Below are 20,189 nucleotides of genomic sequence, written 5' to 3'. Positions count from 1 at the left end.
GACCTCAGAGTCTACAGCTATTTCTTTCTAGAGCAGGACTGACTGAGGACATGCCCAGGTCTGCCTGAGGACAAGCAGATGGTCCTCTACCATCTGAGAAATGTGACCCGAACATCAGCCAACTGGATGTCTGGGGCCGCCACATCCTTTAAGATTTAAACATAACTTCCCCTGATGGGAAACCAGCACTCCCCAAGCTCTGTGGTTTCTCCAGGCACCACTAACTCCTACTTCTTGCCTCTCCTCTGATAACTCCCCTTCTTCATTTGCTGGACACCACCTAACAAACTCGATTTCCACACTCCCCCAAAGGCACCGCTGGCACAAGGCCATCTGCATAGGGACTTTTGCTGAAGGATTAAACGTATGTGGTTGCAGCACAGTGCAGCCAATGAATAACTCCTGACAGAATATTAAGCAGCCTCTTCTGTAGCATCACTGTCATTCCGGCTGCTGAGGGTCTCAGCCATCACCTCAGGTGGGTACTGGTAGCTCAGTTCCACTCTTTCCTGCTCATCTTCTGCCAACTGCCCACCAACCCCTGATTCCTACCTACTGCTTTGCTCAGACAAAGCAAATCAGCTTATCCATCTGTCATCCAATAATCATAGAGTATTTCTACACTAGCGGTTTCCCCTCCCTGCTACATCCTTGAAGAGCAGTGTGAGGGCAACTTGCCAAGAGCCCTTGTACTTCATTAGATGTGAGGGTCAGCCCGGGTGCTGCCGGTTTTCTTAGTGGAATTGCTGGGCACTGTGATTTTAATCCACCAACTTTTGGCCAAAGACACATCAAAGATTCCCTTCTCATCCGAAGATTGCAAAACCCTCCGGTCTCTAGAATGTATAAACAGAGCCATGGTAACTGCAGGGAAATTCCAACTCCCTCATTGGTCAAAGCTTGGGCCTCTGTGTTGTCTTCTGCTGCTGTTTGACTTTGGCAGGCAAGCTCGGGTCAGGGGATTAAACGGCAGGCTTAGTGTATCAGGAGCACGTGGAGCTGATTTAAGTGTTGGCATTTCCTGTTGTGGAAACACCGGTCCCTGCACATGCGCAGGAGGCTGGCCCCGCCTCCTCACTCGGGCACAGCCCAGAAATAGAGGGACAGCAAGTCCTCTAGGCAAGGAAGGAAGAGATGAGAGTAAGGGCAGCTGGGTGTGCAAGTGTGGGGGAAAGATCCTGGGACAAGGCATCAGGAAACCTGACTGGAACTTGAGTTCCATTGATGTCTTCATATCTCTGAATCCAACTGTCCTCTTCTGGGCGATGGAAAGGTTCAATTAGGTGATCTCTCCTGGTTGTCCCCCTGTCATTTAAAAACTCAGGAGACTCATCAAGCCATTTCCGTTTCCTACTGAGTAAAGCAGCTTTATTATTGGAGTTTCTTGTGTTCTTGGTGCTGCTATGTTCAGTTTTGGATGATAAAATTTTAGGTTCTCCTTTGGAAAATGGCACTAGGCCAGGGAATCCCTATTTCATAGATGACAAATAGACACACACATATCCGCCTCCAGCTGTAAAGTTTAACCATATATGTAAGATGGCTAAGGTTCCTGGTTTGACATCACAAGTCTTCTGAAACTATATCATGGGGGGAAATACTGTGAATTACTTTGTTATTGGAGGTTTCTGTTTTTATTTTATCATCTCACCCAGACACTCCTTTTGTCCATGTTGCCACCGTGGACATATACCTACAGCGTGTGCTCTGCTTCCTTCATGTCCACACTCTCTCTGCAGGAGGAAGATGATGATGGTCTGCCTAAGAAAAAGTGGCCTACGGTGGATGCCTCTTATTATGGTGGGCGAGGTGTTGGAGGCATTAAAAGGATGGAGGTAAGAGAACAGCTTAATGTACAGTAGTCCCTTCCCCCCTTATCTGTGGTTTCGCTTTCCACAATTTCAGTTACCTGCAGTCAACCATGGTCCAAAAATTCCAGAAATAAACAGTTCTTAAATTTTAAGTTACATGCCATTCTGAGTAGCATGATGAAATCTCGAACCATCCCGCTCCTCCCTCCTAGGACGTGAATCACCCCTTTATCCCATGTATCCACACTGTAGATGCTCCTCGTCCCCGGTTAGTCAGTTAGTAGCCCTCTTAGTTATCAGGCCATCTGGCGAGGCATTGCAGTGCTGGTGTTCAGGTAACCGGTTTTACTTCATAGTGGCCCCAAAGCCCAAGAGAAGTGATGCTGGCAGGTTGCACCTGCCGAAGAGAAGCCATAAAATGTTAGTTTTGAGTAAAAAGGTGAAAATTCTAGACTTACCAAGAAAGAAAAAAAAAATCATATGTGGAGGTTGCTAAGATCTAGAATGAGAACAAATCTTCAATCCATGAAATTTGTGAAGAAGGAAAAAGAAATTCATGCTAGTTTCCTGAGAAAGATAACTTTCATAATGGTATATTGTTATATTGTTGCATTTTATTAGTGGTTATCATTGTTAATCTCTTACTGTGCCTAATTTCTAAATTAAACTCAAGCATAGGTATGTGTGTATAGGAAAGTCGGTAGTATATGTAGGGTTCGGTACTATTCATAGTTTCAGGCATCCACTTGGAACGCATCCCCCAGGGATAAGGGAGGACTGCTGTACTCATATCTATGTGCTGACTACTCCCTGATGGAAAACCCAAGCAAACTGATGGAAACTCATACTTGGGATCTGGTAGGGATGTAAATTGTGAGGCATTAGATGGAGAAATGGAAGGCACAGCCTTTTAACTGTACACTCCATATCTTGTCCACCATGAGTTGAAGCAGTTTGCTCATCTGCTCAAACCCCCAGTGGTTTCTTCTCTCCCTGGAATAAAATCCAAGTTCATGCCTGCGCCTTCAAAGCCTTTGCACCTGCTGCCCCCACGGCCCGACAGTTCCACCCCTCAATATCCATCCACGTGGTTTGCTCTCTCCGCTCCTTCAGCCTCGCCCTTCCCCTTTCCCACACCTCCCTCTTCCCCGGCCCTCAAAGCCCAAAGGAATTGAGGAGGGGGGAGCACCTGCGCTGCCTATCACGCATGTGTTTGTGATCCCCATTCTCTGGGGCATCATATTTTATTTTGTCATTTTGGTTTTTTCTGTGTTATTTAATTCAGGTCCGTTGGGGAGAAAAGGGCTCCACAGAAGAAGGTGCTAAGTTGGAAAAGGCAAAGAATGCGAGAGTCAAAATGCCAGAGCAGGAGTACGAGTTCCCTGAGCCTCGAAATCTCAACAACAACATGCGGCGGCCCTCCTCGCCCCCGAAGTGGTACTCCCCCATCAAGGTGGGTCTCTTTCTACTTAAAATCCGTCTTCACTCCTGCTAAAGCACTTTTAGTAAGAATCAGACTCTTTGACGTGATGAAATATCAAACCAAATTCCAGATTATCACCATGGAACAAATTTCTCAACTCGTGGACTTAAACGTGTAGGTGCCTACTTTTTCTCAATTTCTGCATTAGCAAGGCTGAGAACTAGGCTTTTCTAAACCATCATAGCAAAGTAGCGGAATGAAGGTGGACTCGGATAGTAACCCCAGAGGACCTTTATAAATTGTATAACATCTCCTTTCATTGGTAAGCAATTCCTCTTGCCGTAACATAAGCCCGTTCCGCTCCCGCCACACTGGTGGATTGCGTTGGCCATCAATCTAGGACTCACTCTCTCTGGCTTCGAGCAAAACCCCTTTTTTCTCCACCATCTCTCTTCCCCCCACAGCTTCAAATCTTAAAATTTCTCTGGCTTATTAGGAACTTTAAACTATAGGAGGCAGTTCATGCTTCCTGAAGGCCTCTTTTCTCTTGCTCTGGGGTACAAATGTCTTGGAATATACGTGATTCATTCAATACCCTTGCTCTTCAGGCTTGCCCATTAACATCTGCACTATGCCAGTTGTCAAAGAGCATGAGAAAATCATAGCTGAAAAGACTCTGAGTGAGTCTGTCCCCATTTCTTCATTTCATAAAACTCCTTCAGAAAACTGAGGTAAGTAAAGTCCTCGCTCGACCCAGGTCCGGAGCCCAAGACCCCCAACTCAGGTCTATAGCCTCTACTTCTGTGCTCCAAACCGAACTGAACCAACTCCAAGGCCTCAAGTGAAAGATCCAGTAAAAGAGCCTGCTCTCTTCACAAACACACACACACACACACACACACACACACACACACACACACACAAATGCACAGCCTTACGCCTCTTCCAATGACAGTAAAAATAACATTCATTATTCCCTGAGTTATTTGCTCAGCATATCCCATCTCCTATGAAATCAAAGGAATAAGCATTTTAAACAGCAAGTGACACTTTATTGGTACTTGTCTTTTCCCAGCAGAGCCAGCTTATGCCCACACTAATTGCAAGGTATTTACATTTTGGCTCGCCTGTGTTTAAAGCAGTGAGATTCTTTTTTAAGATAAAACCCCTGGGGCAGTGGGTTGAACTCTAGAAAGATGTGGGCGAAATGTAGCTGCTTGGCTAACAGCTGTTTGCTTGTAGTTGTTTTCTAATGTGGAAGGCGCAGTGGCGTGCATGCGTGCACAGACAGGAAGGAGCCGCAGAGGAGCTCAGGGATGAAGACGAAAGGGGTTTTTCTCTGATGTCATTTGCAGCCATTTATACCTTCTGACTAACACAATGTATTTGGTGACAGCCAGGTTTTTATTTCTGTATTCTTAGACATTGAGAGAATATGCATTCAGTTTGAAGAATCTAAGTTGTGCTTGACAGCACATTATTCCTTTATCAACTGGGGGTTTAAGACTGAGTTTTATGAAAAAAATAAGGATATGGACAACTAGGTTTAGGAATCTAAAAGCATTCCCAACGCCCACTTGGAATTAGTAGCAATTCACTGAGTGTTTGTTGTGCATCTGCTATGTGCCAGGCACTGCTGGGTACGGAGCGGACAGAGATTCTCCAACCTAGCTGAGTATCAGAAGCACCTGGGAAAGCTTTAAAAATACATATTCCCAGGCCCAGCATCTCAAACCTAATGACTCGGAGTCTCACAAAAGGCTTTCAAAGATATACCGTCCATCACAACTTGCTCACTTATTTTCATTAAATAAAATTCTTTTCCCCCCAAAGCTTCCCTTTTCAAATTTCACATCTAAACTCCCCAAGTGATAACCTTCTGTTGCTCCCGTTACTGCTCCCTCCACAGTCCCTGCTCTTGAGCCTCCTCCTCTGTCCTTGTGGTAAATCATTGGTTCTCACAGTGGCCCCTGGACCAGCAGCATCAGCATCCCCCAGGAATTGTTAGAAATGCACATTCTCAGGCCCCAACCTAGATCCACTGAATCAACATCATAGGGGATGGGACCCCAGCAATCTGGGTTTTAACAAGCCCAATTAAGAACTTGTCACGGAAGGTCCCAGCCAGCCTTCCAATGGAGGTTCCCTGAGGTGTCTGGCAAAGAGCCCCTGATCACAGCTCGTGGGTTTGTCAGGAGTCTCAATAAGGATACCACACTGGATTTCACAGTCCAATTTCCCACAGACACAACTATTGGATTCATACCAAGTGGCTGGGAATCTGAGTCTCAAAGAACCACCCAAACGGCCAGGCGCGAAAGACCTGTGATGCCGGTGGACTGGCTAAGCGCCTCTCCGGACTCCCTCGTTAGGACCTGAGAAAGGGTGACCGCCCTCTTGCTGGCGGAGCAGCTCATGCCCGTGCTTCTCAGCTCACATCGCTAGGTAGGAGAGATGCAGTTGCCCTGGTGTGACTGAGCATGTTTATGAGTCTTCTCTCCTCCAGAGCTGACCCCTGGAAGGCACCAATTATGCTTACCTGACCTTAGACCTGGCAGTGAACAGCACTGTACCTGGCACAGAGTAGGGTCTCCACCTTCTGGTGTTACAGAGCTGGTGCACAGGATGTAATTATGAAGCCATTCCCAGAGCTTCGTGCTGGTTAGACTCTCCTGGAGTACACGGATCGCTTTGGTACCCTCCATTCCAAGAAGGTGACACTGTTCTCGCTATCTCTTCGAGGGAAGGAGAGAAAAAGAGAGGTCATCTTATGCATATCTGGGCTGAATGGGGTGAGGAACGGGCCGGGACAAGGAAGTTTGAAAATAGAAGCACAGAAAGGAATTCAAAAGTCAAAATGTATACTGTTTGTCCAGAAGACGGGCAGACTTCCTACCAGAAAGTCAGTGTTTATCCTATTGAACATGCTGCATGCTCCAGGATGAGCCCCACTCCAGCCACAGTGCCTGTGGGCATCGCCAGGCCTTGGACAAAGCATTTAGCCTCATGAAGTACCTTAAACTCTGCTTCCTTTCCTGGACCATCTCGCTGGATTTGTCACACTCCTGGTAGGAAGCAGAAGGCACAGGCAGCAGGGTTAAACGAGCACAGGTGTGGGCAGGGCTAAGGGGGGGACCCGAGCTGTTACACCCCTCCCCTCGGCCTGCCCCTCGGGGCAAGGAGGAGAGATGGGGTCAGTGGAGCCAGTTTCTAAAGCTGAAACCATCCAATGGGAACCGTGGCCATAGAGAGGGGTCAGCAATCTAAGCCTGGCCTGCCACCTGCTTTTATAGGGCCCACAGGCTAAGAATGGTTTCTATATTTTTAAATGGCTATATAAGTACCTACATAATATCCTTGCGTTTGCCTGTTGACCCACGAAGCCTAAAATCTTTACTCTATGGCCCTTCTCAAAAAGTAAATAAATACCATATGATTTCACTCATATATGGAATTTAATGAACAAACTGAACTACCAAGGAAAATAGAGACAGACTCATAGATAGAGAGCAGGCAGATAGCTCTGATTGGGCGGGGGCGGGGGGGGGGGGTAATTGGGGGAGGTGGGAGCATTGAACAAAACAGAAAAAAAGAGAACATGGACAACAGTGTGGTGATTGCAGGGGGGGGGGGTGGGGGCAGCTGGAGAGGGCATAGAGGGGATAAATGGAAAAAAAGAAAAATATGTTTGCAGAGCCCTGCCTTATAAGAATGCAGCCACTGTTGGAGCCAGGGGGTCAGGGAAGGAGTAGAAGGGATAAGTACCCCAGCCTCTCCCTAATCTTGCCCTCTCATCTTTTTCTGGTGCCTCTTATTGGCCAAACCCAAGGGAAACCAGATGATGCCATCTGAAGGGGTCAGGTTTCCAAGGCACAGAGCCAGGAAGGCAGAGAAACACAGGGATGGAGGGGGGCAGGCAGCTCATGGAGACAAACCAGTCTCCTCCGCCCCTACTATACACAGGGAGAATACCCCCACCCAGTGCAAAACTTTCAGGGGGTCCTGGGGAGACTCCTAGAGCCCCAGTGAAAGTGATCGGAATCATATACATCTTTTAATGTATTGCATTTGACTCACTTTTTTCATGCATTTCATAAAATAGATCTGAGAAGCAGGTGAGCACATTTGCTAAGCAAACCCAGGGGGAATTCACCAAGCGAAGGAGTCCACAGTGGGCTTCTCTCCACCATCCCTCGTCTAATTTAAGGCACTGACCACACCGACCACACTTCACCCTTTCCTCATTCCAGGCCCATGACTATTTGGCCTGAGTTTTCCTTTGCTTGGTTTCCACCCCCTGGATTTACAGCACCCCATGTTTCTCATTAAATTGGGACTGACCATTTCAGACAAGTTAAGTCATGCCCAGATATATGGCCACCAGATAGATTAAAACCAGGACTGTGTTCAGGTTCGCTGGAAGGCTTGCAGCCTTCAGAGAAACCATTCTTCTTGTTTTCCAGTAGCTCCTCCACATGACTGGAAATGACAGAAATGACAGCCGCAGGACAAAAGCCAGACCCTGGCGGGCCAGGCAGCCTGGCTGATCCCTTTAAGAGCCAGAGTGGCCTGTGCTGCTTGCAGGGCCTGGGAGGGGGCAATCTTCTGTCCATTTTCTGTTAGGCCCACCTGTTGTCCTTGGCCTTGAGCCCCTTGACCTTGTAATCAAGCAGCTTTCGGTCATGAAACTATCTGGAATGAAGCTGTATGTAGTTCAGTAAATCACCCTGGAGCTTTAAATGTTGTCAGATGTGCAGTTGACATTGAACAGACTTTTATTGTCCCTCTTCAGCTACTTTTCAGAAAGGTTCCCAACATTTTTTTTAACAAAGACCCACAGAAGAAGGAGCAAAGGGCAATTACCGTGTGTGTATGTATGCATGTGTGGGTGTGAGTGTGTATATGGGGGGAAGAGGGGGGTAGGAAAAGTTTCCAACTTTATGCATTAATTTATTTCAAGGGAAGCATGGGGCACGATATTTACCATATATTTTAAGGTGCAAAAATTCCAGTGTTAGTCTATAATGGCCCTATAAGTAGAACCACTCTCAAAATTCTCAGCCTCTGACTAACTTCCGCTGAGGCAGACGAGCCAGCAAAGAAGACACAGCTGCTGCTCGCCAAAATAGATAAATAAATAAAAAAGAAAGAAAAACCCAGCCACACATGCCATGCACCACGTGCTTTGAGTACCAGTGGCATAAGCCTCCCCGGCGCAATCTTATCATTTAGGAAGAAACAAAGCTCGCGTTGACATAGGACCTCTGGTTTGTCTGACTTTGTGGATCGGAAGTTTTTGGCCGAGGCTGAGATGCGTTGGGAGCCTGGAATGGTAAATTTCTCATTTTATAGTCAACGTGTCTCAAATGAAAGAAAGCTATTTTTAAACGTCAGCTAATACAGTCTGGCGGGGGGGGGGGGGGGGGGGTTGGGGGGGGGTTGGGCAAATCTCTTAGCTCACTGAAGCAGCTGGACATTTCTCCTGGGGAGTGAGGACCAGCATCTTGCAAGTGTCCCATGGAGAAGCCTGCACGTGGTGGACGCTCAAAGCTAGAATAAGTGGTGGAGTCAACCCGAAGGGTCCTCCCCAGGCTTGGCATGAGGCCTGGGGACTGGTTGAAAAAACCCCCTGAGGCTCTTCTGGCCCCAAGGGGATGCTACTAATAAGCACATTAGCTACCGTCTTGGATGACAGGCTTCTGCCTACATTCAGAAATCAAGGCTCCACGAGCTTTGCCAGGCATTTCTCTTTGACTTTACAGAGTTATTCTTTACTCTCTTCCTGGTTATAATACTTGTTCTACAGCTTACTTCGGCTCTTGCCTAAAAAGCTACCTGATAGAGGCATAGAAAGAGGTATTGAATGTATGGATTAATAAGATGGTTTCGATGCCAAAGACTGGGGGCTTTCGGGTCATGTGTGGGGCAGCCAGACTTCGGCATACTGAGGATATAACTAGAGCCAGCGAGTCTCACCTGGGCCAGGAGAGTCCAGCAACAGCAACTCACCTGGGTGAGGCCCTCGCCTAGAGGAAGCCTGTACCATAAGTCAGACGCAGATCCAGGCCCTTCCATGCACTCGCTCCTTTATTTCTCATAGCAACCCTTCAAAATAAAAACTAATACAACTCCCATTGTACACATGGGAAGACCAAGGCACAGAGAGGCTTGGTAACTTGCCCATATACATACCTTTAGTAAGAGGTTTCTTGCTTTATTTTATTAACTGCAATGCATTCATTTAAACTAGCAATGAAATCTGCTAGTACTCAAGTAGGAGAGAAGACAGGGAGTATAAAAGTTCAAGACCAATCAGGAAACTGTTACGACAGTGAGTGGCAAGATAAGAGCCTGGGCCAAGGCAGCACCCTGGAGACGGACAGGAGGCGACGGCTGGAAAGCTGTTACAGAGAGAATATCCACAAGGTGTGGTGGGATTTGAATATGGGGGGGTGGGGTGGGGGCAGAAGAGGGATTCAGCTTGCCCATCTGGATGGATGGTGCCGTGAACCAAGGGAGGGTTTACAAAAGGAGGAGCACGTTTGGAGAAAGAAAGTTCAATTTGTGGCGTTTGGTTTTCAATACCTGTGCTATGTCTAGGTTACAACTGAGATTTGATAAGTCACTGGATACCCAGATCGAGAGCTGAAGCGTAGACAAAGCCAAAGATAGGATTTGTGAGGCATCAGAGAAAGGGGGGAAGTGAGACTGGCTGAGAGTAGTCAGGGTGAGCCTCAGCCTGGGGGTGAGACTAGAAGAGGACCCAGGGGAACACCAGAGTGTAGGCAGAGGGAGGAGCAAAAGAGCCTGAAAAGGACTCACCAGAGAGAGAGGGAGGAGCAGTCAGAGGCTGATGGCACAAGAGCCCAGGGCCTGTGCAAAGGGAGAGGCCCGGCATGTCAGATGTCTCAGAGGGCCGAGACATTTGGCCCTCGGGCTGCCATGGGTGGCCTTAGTAAGAGCAGCTTCGGTGGAGTGTTGGGGCCACTGAGCACTGCTAGAGAAGCCCGACACTGTCACGCTGAAAATGAAGTGTGGCTCAAGAGAAAGGGGGAAAAGGGTTGAAAAAGCACAGAAGAGAGGATGGGGAGGTACATGCTAATAAAGTTCAAATTATTGGATCCTTACACTCTGCATTACATTCTTTTCTGTCTTTCTACAGAGGCTCCCAAATGGTCATCGTAATGGCGTTACCATGATCATAGATAACATTTAATGAATACTTTCTATGAGACAAGTGCCTGTCTAATTGTAAGCCTCATACCACGTCTATGGGACAGACAGTATTATTATCGTCATTTTAAAGATGAGAACAGTAAGCATTAGGGAGATGAACCAACTTGTCCGAGGCCGCAGAGCCAGTGAGGGATAGTCCCAGAATACAAACTCAGGCAGTCTGAATTCCGTCATTTTGTGCTTAAATATTACACTATGATCTGTTGACACAAAGAAAAACGTAATTTATGACCCGTTTCCTGGTGTTATACCTCTAGGTGGCTTCTGCTCTTTTGCTCTGCATGTAGCTTTAAATGTCTGCTGGGTTAATTAATATGCTTCAACAGCCCAATTTTCTTTCAGCCTTACCTCATCGCCCCTCATTTGTCAAGAAGTTGAGTGACTAGCGCCCAGAGTGCTGTGGGTGGGCTGATTTACAAAACCGAATACTGTTAGTCACCCAAAAAAGGGGAAAAAAAGAAAAAGAGGCTTTCTTCCAGGAAACCCACCTGGTTATATGCTGAAATATAAATGCTTATCCCAAAAAACCCTAAAGGAAAACATGCAACTGCTGATTGAGACGGGTTGAATGCAGAAAACCATGCTGAACACAGCATTCTAAAGTCATTTCAAAATATTTTCAGAGGCTTTCATAAATACTTTGCCAAAAGAGATGAGAAACACTGCACTTAGCGAGGCAAAGTTAACCCACAAGAACTTGAGCAACAGCTGATAAAAGCTCAAGAGCATACTTTTGGTATCTGAATATAACCCACCAGAAAATCATTTCAGAACAGGAAGTCTTCGGCGTGGTATTCTTCAGTTAACATTGCCACTCTGAGAGCTTTGTGTCACAGAACTTGAACTCTCTAGACACCCCCAGCCTTCCCAGCACCATCCCTCAGAGACTCTTCCAGACCCGTGTTCTCCAGCATGTCTGTCTGAGACCCAGGTGGGAAATACATGTTGGCCCAGTATTTGCCTATGCGTGCCCATTTGTGCACACATGTACACTCATACCCACACCCGCCCACATTTAACTGAAACATTTTTCACAAAATAATACTTATCCTCACCATGTGCAATTAACTCTAATCTTTTCTTTTCTATCCTATTTTATTTCTTAAAAATTCTGTTCCTAACATACAAAATTGTTTTATAAGCACTTAAAGACTTGCAACCTACAGTTTAGAAACTCTATTCTAAAGGATCTAAACTCAGGTGCTCCAGCCAGAATTGTCCGAGGAAGAATCTGCCAACGGTATAGTAGAAAGTGTATGGGCTTTAGAATTAGACAGGCATGGGGTCCAATCGCACCTTTCCGGTAAACAAGCTGTGCCTTTGGGCAGGTTAATTGACCTCTCTGATCGTCTATTTCCATAAACCTTTGGGGCTGCTGGGAGAATGAAATGAGAGGACACATGTAAAACACTGAGCCCAGCACCTAGTAGCACTGAATACATTCATTCACCCAACAAATATTTATTGAGCATTAGATGCTGTCCTCAGGGCTAGGCACACAGCAGTTCCCAAAACCAGTGACACCTCTGCTTTCACAGAGCTGGCATTCCAGTTGGCAAACACAGATGATAAGCAAATAAACATAGAATGTGTCAGGGAGTGATAAGGGCTGTATGCGTTTCCCATTGCTGCTGTAACAAATCACCATAAACTTAGTGACTTAACACAACACAAATTTATTATCTTACAGTTCTGGAGGTCAGAAACCTAAAATGGGTCTCATTGAGCTAAAATCAAGGTGAGGCCAGGGCTGCGTTTTGTTTTGGGTTTTTTTGGAAGCTTTAGAAGAAAAATTCTTCTCTCTGTCTTTTCCAGATTCTAGAGGCAGATCCACTCACTGGCTTATAGCCCCCTCCCAACTAACCTGCCCAAAGGCACACGGTTTGTTCACTGGAGAGCTGGGATTGGACCCCAGGTCTGTCTAATTCTTTGCCAGCAACAGTGGGTTGAGTCTTGTCACTTGGATCACTTTGTGCCTCAGCAGGCACATCTCCTTCTCTGACTCTGACACTCCTCCTTCTCTGTTAAGGACCCATGTGGTCAGACGGAGGCCACTCGGCTAACTCAGAATAATCTCCCCAGCTCAAGATCCTTAATTTAATCACATTTACAAAGTTATTGTTGTCATGGAAGGCAACATGTTCTCAGGTTCCAGAGAATAGGATGCCATCAGTAAAGGTGGAAGGAGAGGATTTTTCCGCCTACCACGAGGGCAATGACAAAAAATGAGGCAAAGGGGACTGCTGCCTGTTGATGGAGTCACCAACCAGGGGTAATACTAAGAACAAAGCTAAATAAATGTCTTTTTGTTTGTTTGGTATTTGCAATGGTAGAAACCAGCCTCCATAAAGCGTGTCTTGGGCACTAGAATGGCCAGAGGCATGAGACTGCCTTCATCATATACTGGGGAGACACTCTTCTCAGATTCAACCAATTACCCACAACTACAAAGAGGTTGTGATTTGAGGCCATCTGTGATTTTTGGTAAAATATCCCTTGAGCCATGGATTCCTCAACAAGTCATTCCTGCCTAGTGAGCCTAGGGGACAGCCAAGTATCTGCACCCTAAGGGCCATTCATTAGTCTTGCCCTTAAACATTTCTGTTTAGTAATTTTCATGTATCTATCATCACTGTTTTCATTTGTGAACTCTGGGTACTAAGGGAGGGAAAAAAAACTCTAATGGAAGCTGAAAAGATAGACTTGTGTTAGGATATGCCCAGGAATGTGAAAGGGCAAAAGCCAACAGCCTGAATGAACTTCTCTGTGTTTGTAACCTTGGGGCTGCACTGAAATCTCAAGTGTATCCTGCATGAGCATCAGGTCTTCTGGTAGGTGTCTCTTCTTCGCTTCTGAATTCAGGGACTAAAGAGTCCCTTACCCTGTCACAACCACGTTGCCGGTGCTGTGTTCTCACATGACCGAAGAAGCATGAAAATTGCACAGGTCTGTGCTGGCCACTGGTCTGCTTACCTATGTAATCTTGGTGCTTTATTTTTATTTCAGGGAAAACTCGATGCCTTGTGGGTCCTACTAAGGAAAGGATATGACCGCGTGTCCGTGATGCGTCCACAGCCAGGAGACACGGTAGGACTCAGAAATGGTGCCACACACACAGTCATTTTCTGTCTCCCTCTGTGTTTGTAGAGCTAGAATAACTCCAGGTAAACAAATCCAGCTATTATCTCATGCAATGACAAATCAGATACTAGTTTACAAAATTATGGGTTTTATAAGACGTTGACTTTTGACTTGCTTTTCTAAAAAGGATTTTGTCAGACTAGGTTGGGTTTAGCTTCCTAGGACCCAAACTTAAGTTATAGGTACGGTAAGTGAATAAAGGGGGCTGGTTCTGACGTTGGGCCATCGCAGGAGCGAGGCCTGCTGCTCCCCACCACCCTGGGCAGTGACGACAAACAGGATGCCAGAGCCACAAGATGGGGCAAGGGAACGGGGACCACAGAAGAGTCCCCCCATCTTCCAGCAGCAGGTTTTGGGCCTAAATGGTCCAAAAGCAAAGGAGTACTTTCTGTCCAGGTAAGGATTTGTCCCAAAAGTGTCCAGACCAAGCTTAGAGCATCTCCAACTAAGAGGAGTTAGAAAGGGAGGAGCCAGCAGAGACCTGAGAAACCATCTGCCCCTGTCTTCGTTTCGTAAATGAGGGAGCTGAGGAGCTGAATCACTTGCCCTGTTCAGATCATAGCAACACTGGAAACAACCTCAATTCTGCTGAAATCACATCATTGCCATGTCCCCTTGTAAGAGATGGCCTCTCCTCCATAAGTTTAACAGAGCAAAAGCTTGGGACCAAATTCTCCCTCAACTATCAGCAGTCTGCATCTTCTATTTCTTCTCAAGAAATTAGGTACATTCACCAAAAAGCACAATGAAATGTCTGACTTGGTGCTCCCTTCAAGTCAGGTGGAGCTGGGCTTGAATCTCTCTTCCTTCCTGACTGGAAGTTAACTCCAGGCAAGTCACTTAACCTCTCCAAACTTCATCTTTATAAAGTAGATGATAACTACTTCATAGTGTGGTTGATTGGAGAAGGCAATGTTTGTAAAGCATTTCACCAACACTGAACACATAGTCATTTATTACGATTATTTACTTTATGCTTTTCTACTATCCATGGAGGGTTGGTGCAAAAATTCAAACCAAATTGCAACCAATGTGTATCAAATATGCCCATATATTTGCCATGCCCACCCTTCAGCATGACACAACTAATAAAACGTGAGAGCAGAACCTGTTAGGCAGGTTCCTCTCCTTCTCAGCTGGTGACAATGGATGGTGTGTGGCTGAGGGGATATGGTCTAGCAGTGGTTCTCAACCTTCCTAATGCCGTGACCCTTTAATACAGTTCCTCATGTTGTGGTGACCCCCAACCATAAAATTATTTTCGTTGCTATTTCATAACTGTAATTTTGCTACTGTTATGAATCGTAATGTAAATATCTGATATGCAGGATGTATTTTCAGGGGTCGCGACCCACAGGTTGAGAACCGCTAAAGAGTCATCCTTTGTGCAAGCTACTGCCCAATTAGCTGTTCTTGCTCTAGGTTGTGGCCAGGATGGCAGGCAAGTATGGCATGAAAGAAACAAAGTCGTAGAAATACTTGGCCACCTTGGCCCTTGTGGCATATGAAATATGTATTTTGTCTATAAAGGGCTACAAAAACACACTTCTAGAGCAAACTTTGCAGTATGAGCCTAAGCCGTAAACTTGACACTCAGGGTGGTATTTGGCCTTATAAGCTATACATCCGGTTTCTGTGGAAAATTAAAAACATTTTAGCATACATGAGACTCAGCTAACAGATTAAGAAAAAAACAGTAAGCAACCTACACTCAGGGTCAGAAGTGCTATCTTTTGTGACAGAACATGCTGGTACAAGCCCATTTCAGAGCAACTGACAAACATCTCCACTGACCATTCTGGACAAAACAAATTCATAAACTGGTGCTGGAAACCGGTCCATCCTTGCTGCTTGACACAGTCGCTACAGGGAAGAAACATCTGCACAGCATATGTTTCAAGGGACCTGGCATATATGGCATACTGTTCTTAATATGCTTGCTCCCCTTCTTAGCGCTATGTGTTTTAACCAAGGTCACCTCTCTGAGAAAGGTTGTTTCCCCAGGTGGGAATTTTTCTCTGGAGTTAGGGATTAACAGGACTAAGGAAGGGAATAAATCAGTAAAACCCCTTAACTTAAGTGCCAGACGGGTAGTTAATCACTTTAACTACGAACAATCACGCTTAAACTACATAATCTTTACTTAGGATAATCTCCTTCAGTTACTTCCTTGTAGCTTAGCAGAACAATAGAGTAGTGACCTTGGAATGGCGATAACAAATGCCCTATCCTTTGGAATAGAATGGATAGGATTAAAATCAACTGGTATAAATACAGATGTAACGGGAGAATAAACACAAAAACCTGGCAAGAGAACCTGGCTAGGTTACTGATCAACTGAACACTGTCTCCATGTCACTCCTTCTTCGACGACTCCGTCCACACCTTTGGGAACCCCTGGACAGAGAGAACCTGGCTATTCCTGATTCTATCGCGGCAGGAAGTTCCCTACGCTGCAGCATTTCCAATTTCAAGCTGGTAATGTGAGCTATTTAAAGGAGACTTCCTCCATCTTTCTTCGTATCTGTTTTGTGTGTGTTTTTAACCGGGATGACGCACTAAAGGACCGGATGGAAATAGAACTGAAAGTGTTCTAAAATGGCAAACCGCACGGTGAAGGATGCCCACAGCATTCACGGCACCAGCCCTCAGTATCTGGTGGAGAAGATCATTTGGACTCGAATCTATGAGTCCAAGTACTGGAAAGAGGAGTGCTTTGGACTTACGGCTGAACTTGTAGTTGATAAAGCCATGGAGTTAAGGTTTGTCGGTGGCGTGTATGGTGGCAACATAAAGCCAACTCCCTTTCTGTGTTTGACCTTGAAGATGCTTCAGATTCAACCAGAGAAGGATATCATTGTTGAGTTTATAAAAAATGAAGATTTCAAGTATGTACGCATGTTGGGAGCACTTTATATGAGGCTGACAGGCACTGCAATTGATTGCTACAAATACTTGGAGCCTCTGTACAATGATTATAGAAAAATTAAGAGCCAGAACCGAAATGGAGAGTTTGAACTGATGCACGTAGATGAGTTCATTGATGAACTATTACACAGTGAGAGAGTCTGTGATATCATTCAGCCCCGGCTACAGGAACACTATGTGCTAGAGGAATTGGAGCCTCGGGTTAGCGCTCTAGAAGAGGACGTGAATGATGTCGAGTCCAGTGAAGAAGAGGAAGAAGAGGATGAGAAGTTGGAGAGAGTACCATCACCTGATCACTGCCGGAGAAGCTACCGAGACTTGGACAAGCCCCGTCGCTCTCCCACACTGCGCTACAGGAGAAGTAGGAGCCAGTCTCCCAGAAGGCGGAGTCGGTCTCCAAAAAGGAGGAGCCCTTCCCCTCACCGAGAGAGGCATTGAAGCAAGAATCCAAGACGTCGCCACAGCAGGTCCCGAGAAAGACAGCACAGATCCCGCTCCAAGTCCCCAGGTCATCACCGTAGTCATAGACACAGGAGCCACTCAAAATCTCCTGAAAGATCTAAGAAAAGCCACAAGAAGAGCCGGAAAGGAAATGAGTAATGGACTCAGTTTAGGTTTAGTCCAAAGAGCATCCTGCAAATATGAAGTCATCTCTCTATGTGGAAGGACTAAGATCTACTCCCACGGCAGCTATAAGAATATTTTAGGGTGTTTTTGTTTTTTAACCTTACAGTAGAGTAGTGACCTTGGAGTGGAGATAACAAACGCCCTAACCTTTGGAATAGAATGGATAGGATTAAAATCAAATGGTATAAATACAGATGTAACAGGAGAACAAATAGAACCTGGCTTGAGAACCTGACTAGAGAACCTGGCTAGGCTGCTGATCAACTGAACGCTGTCTCCGTGTCATTCCTTCTTCATCGACTCTGTCCACACCTTTGGGAACCCCTGGACCTGCTGGGGTTGGACCCCAACAAACTGGGTCAACCTGAGAAGTGGGAGGGTTTGGAAAAAGGAGGGATGGAAAGATATATTATCATATGTAAGATATAAGAACCACCTGGGGGACGGGAGGAGGCTGATGGGTTAAATCCAGCAACAATGAATTTCCCCTAATGCATCACACCTAAATTGAATCACATATTTACTACTTTTGAATGAAAGTTTGTGTTAACATGTGAAGATATTCTGTGTGCTTTTAAGAAACACAATACCACCTTGAATTTTCATTATCCAATCACATGAAACAATAGGTTTGAAGCCCAGGAGGTCAAAGAATTAGGACACCATTGACCTAGATCTGCCACGAAATTATTATGGTTGTCCAGCCTACTTTCAGGTGGGCTTTCTTTATAGCACTCCTGCTAAAATTTTAAGACACACAGGAGAAATAGATGCAGAGAGTTGTGTCCCTATAGTTATGATGATGGCCACAAACATCTTGATGTACGTGCAGAGTTACACAAGATAGGTCACAGATTAGTTATAAACAAGAATTCAAAGTTGCCCCATAGCAACTCACAGGCGAATTCCAGGGAAGGGAGGACTGTATTGTAGCTCTGTCCATATGCTTTTTCTGTTTTGTTTTGCTTTACCTTAAGAGACTCTCAACAAACCTACATTACTTACATGGTGATGACTCTTGAGAATTCCTCAGCACTGATTTATGGGACTGACCACATTTTCCATAAACTCAAAATGACTACATCCAGGCATGTGCTCATGAACAAGAGTCACAGGTTCTGAATTTAAAACAAAAACAAACAAAAATCACCTAATTACATTCTCAATTGATTTCTAAATTCTTTCAAATGCACATAGACCTCACAGAAACCTGGCAATTCTTCCTTCTCAGTTCCTGTCTCTCCCACTCCCCCCATTAACTCACTCCAACCCTACAGATGCAGACTCTGTCTGCCCAACAAAGCTTTGAGGCTGCTGAAAGGGCTGAGCACCTACAGGACCCACCGCAGAGCAGATGGCTGGGGGAGGCCTGAGCGCAGAGCCACACCCTTTCCTGGGATGGATGCCCACCTCCTCAGAGCTGTCCAAGCCCCAGGTCAGGGAAAACATGAATGGGACCACAGCGGGAGACCTGAATGTTTTCTGTCCACCACCACCACCCATCTTGCTCTTTCTGCCTGGGATGGGCTCACAATCCTGTTTTTCCTTAGAGCCCACCAGGAAGTCCTGGGCCAACAGAAACCACTTAACTAGCAAACCAGCAACACATCTGATCCTAAAATTCAAAGAGTGCGCTAAGCATATGGTATCCTTTGCTTAAACCATCCCTCACAGCATGCCTCCAGTACTTCGCCACCGCTGTGCTCTCTCTCAAACACAGATCTCAACATGCCATTCCAAGGCTTTGGATCTGCAAAGATGAGGGAAAAGCACAGAATCCTTAGCTTGAGTTAGAAAGGCCTCTCTTTCCACTTCATCTGCTACTTACCCCAGGTTCCCTCATCACTCCATATTGGCCCTGGTCTCCTGGAATTGCTCACCATTCCCTAAACATGCTTCTGAGTCTCTATGCCTTTACATATTCTAATTTCTCTGCTGGAAATGCCTTTCCCATCATCTCTGCCCAATAAATCATCACCTTGGCAATACTCTCATTGTCCCCCGTAAACACAAAGAGTTGCTGTTCAGACCCAGGCTGTCCAGGGGCATTGCCAATGCAGAATGCATTTGAAGACGAAGCAAAGTGTGGAAATTAGAGCCTGTGTCCTGTGAGCATTTGCCGGGATGGTCCCCAAGCCTTCCCGCACACCTGGGCCACTCTTCAGGTTCAGGAGATGTGCTCACCGTCCAAGGACAAATGGCAGAAGGGGTTGAGAATGTCTATCTGAGAAAGACTTAAAGGCACCCTCAGAGCTTTTACTAGTAACTTGGTCATTTCTTAGTCATCACATTATGTGTCCCATTTGGTAATCCTGTTTTTTAAATCACTTAGCCATATTCAGGAAATTATCTTTCCTTGTCACCACATATCCTGGTAAAATATCATTTTCATGACCATGTCATTCTCTATTGTCTATCTGTGACATAATATTTCTGCTGTCTTCTCTTTTTTGGACATTTATTTCTAAATGTTTATTGTATAAATGAAGCTCTAATCCAGGGGTCCTCAAACTTTTTAAACAGGGGGCCAGTTCACTGTCCCTCAGACCATTGGAGGGCCAGACTATAGTTTAAAAAAAAAACTATGAACAAATTCCTATGCACACTGCACATATCTTATTTTGAAGTAAAAAAAAAAAATAAAACGGGAACAAATACAATATTTGTATTTGCATGTGGCCCACGGGCCATAGTTTGAGGACCCCTGCTCTAATCAGTAACGTTGTTGTCAAATAATGTGCACATTCACGAATGTTTCCTTAGAATAAGTGTCCAAAACAAGACAACACACAGAACTTTAAAGCTTTGATAATATTGCCAGGTTGCCCTCCTGAAACATGGGTTAACCCTCATATCCGCATCTATCAAATGCCCATCTCCCCAGATGTTCACCAATATTATTAAATTTAGCTATTTGATTGGTGCTAATTTAACTTGCACCTAATTTATCATTGAGTTGGAACAATTTTTTAAATGTTTATTTTCTCTTTTGTCAATTGCATATACATACCCTTGGCCCATTT

General features: G+C 45.5%; 2 protein-coding genes across 2 annotated transcripts in view; both read left to right on the top strand.

Annotated features, from left to right (window-relative positions):
- Positions 1 to 20,189, top strand: part of ANTXR1 (ANTXR cell adhesion molecule 1) — a 215,766-nt gene that overhangs the window by 151,951 nt on the left and 43,626 nt on the right. The window contains exons 15-17 of the mRNA XM_036334285.1: positions 1,740 to 1,835; positions 3,097 to 3,264; positions 13,477 to 13,557. Of these exons, the coding sequence (XP_036190178.1) occupies positions 1,740 to 1,835; positions 3,097 to 3,264; positions 13,477 to 13,557 (345 nt within the window). The remainder of the gene's footprint in view (positions 1 to 1,739; positions 1,836 to 3,096; positions 3,265 to 13,476; positions 13,558 to 20,189) is intronic.
- On the top strand, positions 16,042 to 17,307 carry LOC118668908 (pre-mRNA-splicing factor 38A-like). Its single transcript, XM_036334286.1, is given in 1 exon segment — positions 16,042 to 17,307. A coding segment is annotated over 1 exon segment (930 nt). The 5' UTR covers positions 16,042 to 16,209; the 3' UTR covers positions 17,140 to 17,307.

The sequence above is a fragment of the Myotis myotis genome, unplaced genomic scaffold, assembly GCF_014108235.1.
Source record: "Myotis myotis isolate mMyoMyo1 unplaced genomic scaffold, mMyoMyo1.p scaffold_m19_p_14, whole genome shotgun sequence".
Classification (NCBI taxonomy): Eukaryota; Metazoa; Chordata; class Mammalia; order Chiroptera; family Vespertilionidae; genus Myotis; species Myotis myotis.
Note: the sequence above shows the minus strand (reverse complement) of the source record. Positions and strands in the feature narration are given on the sequence as shown.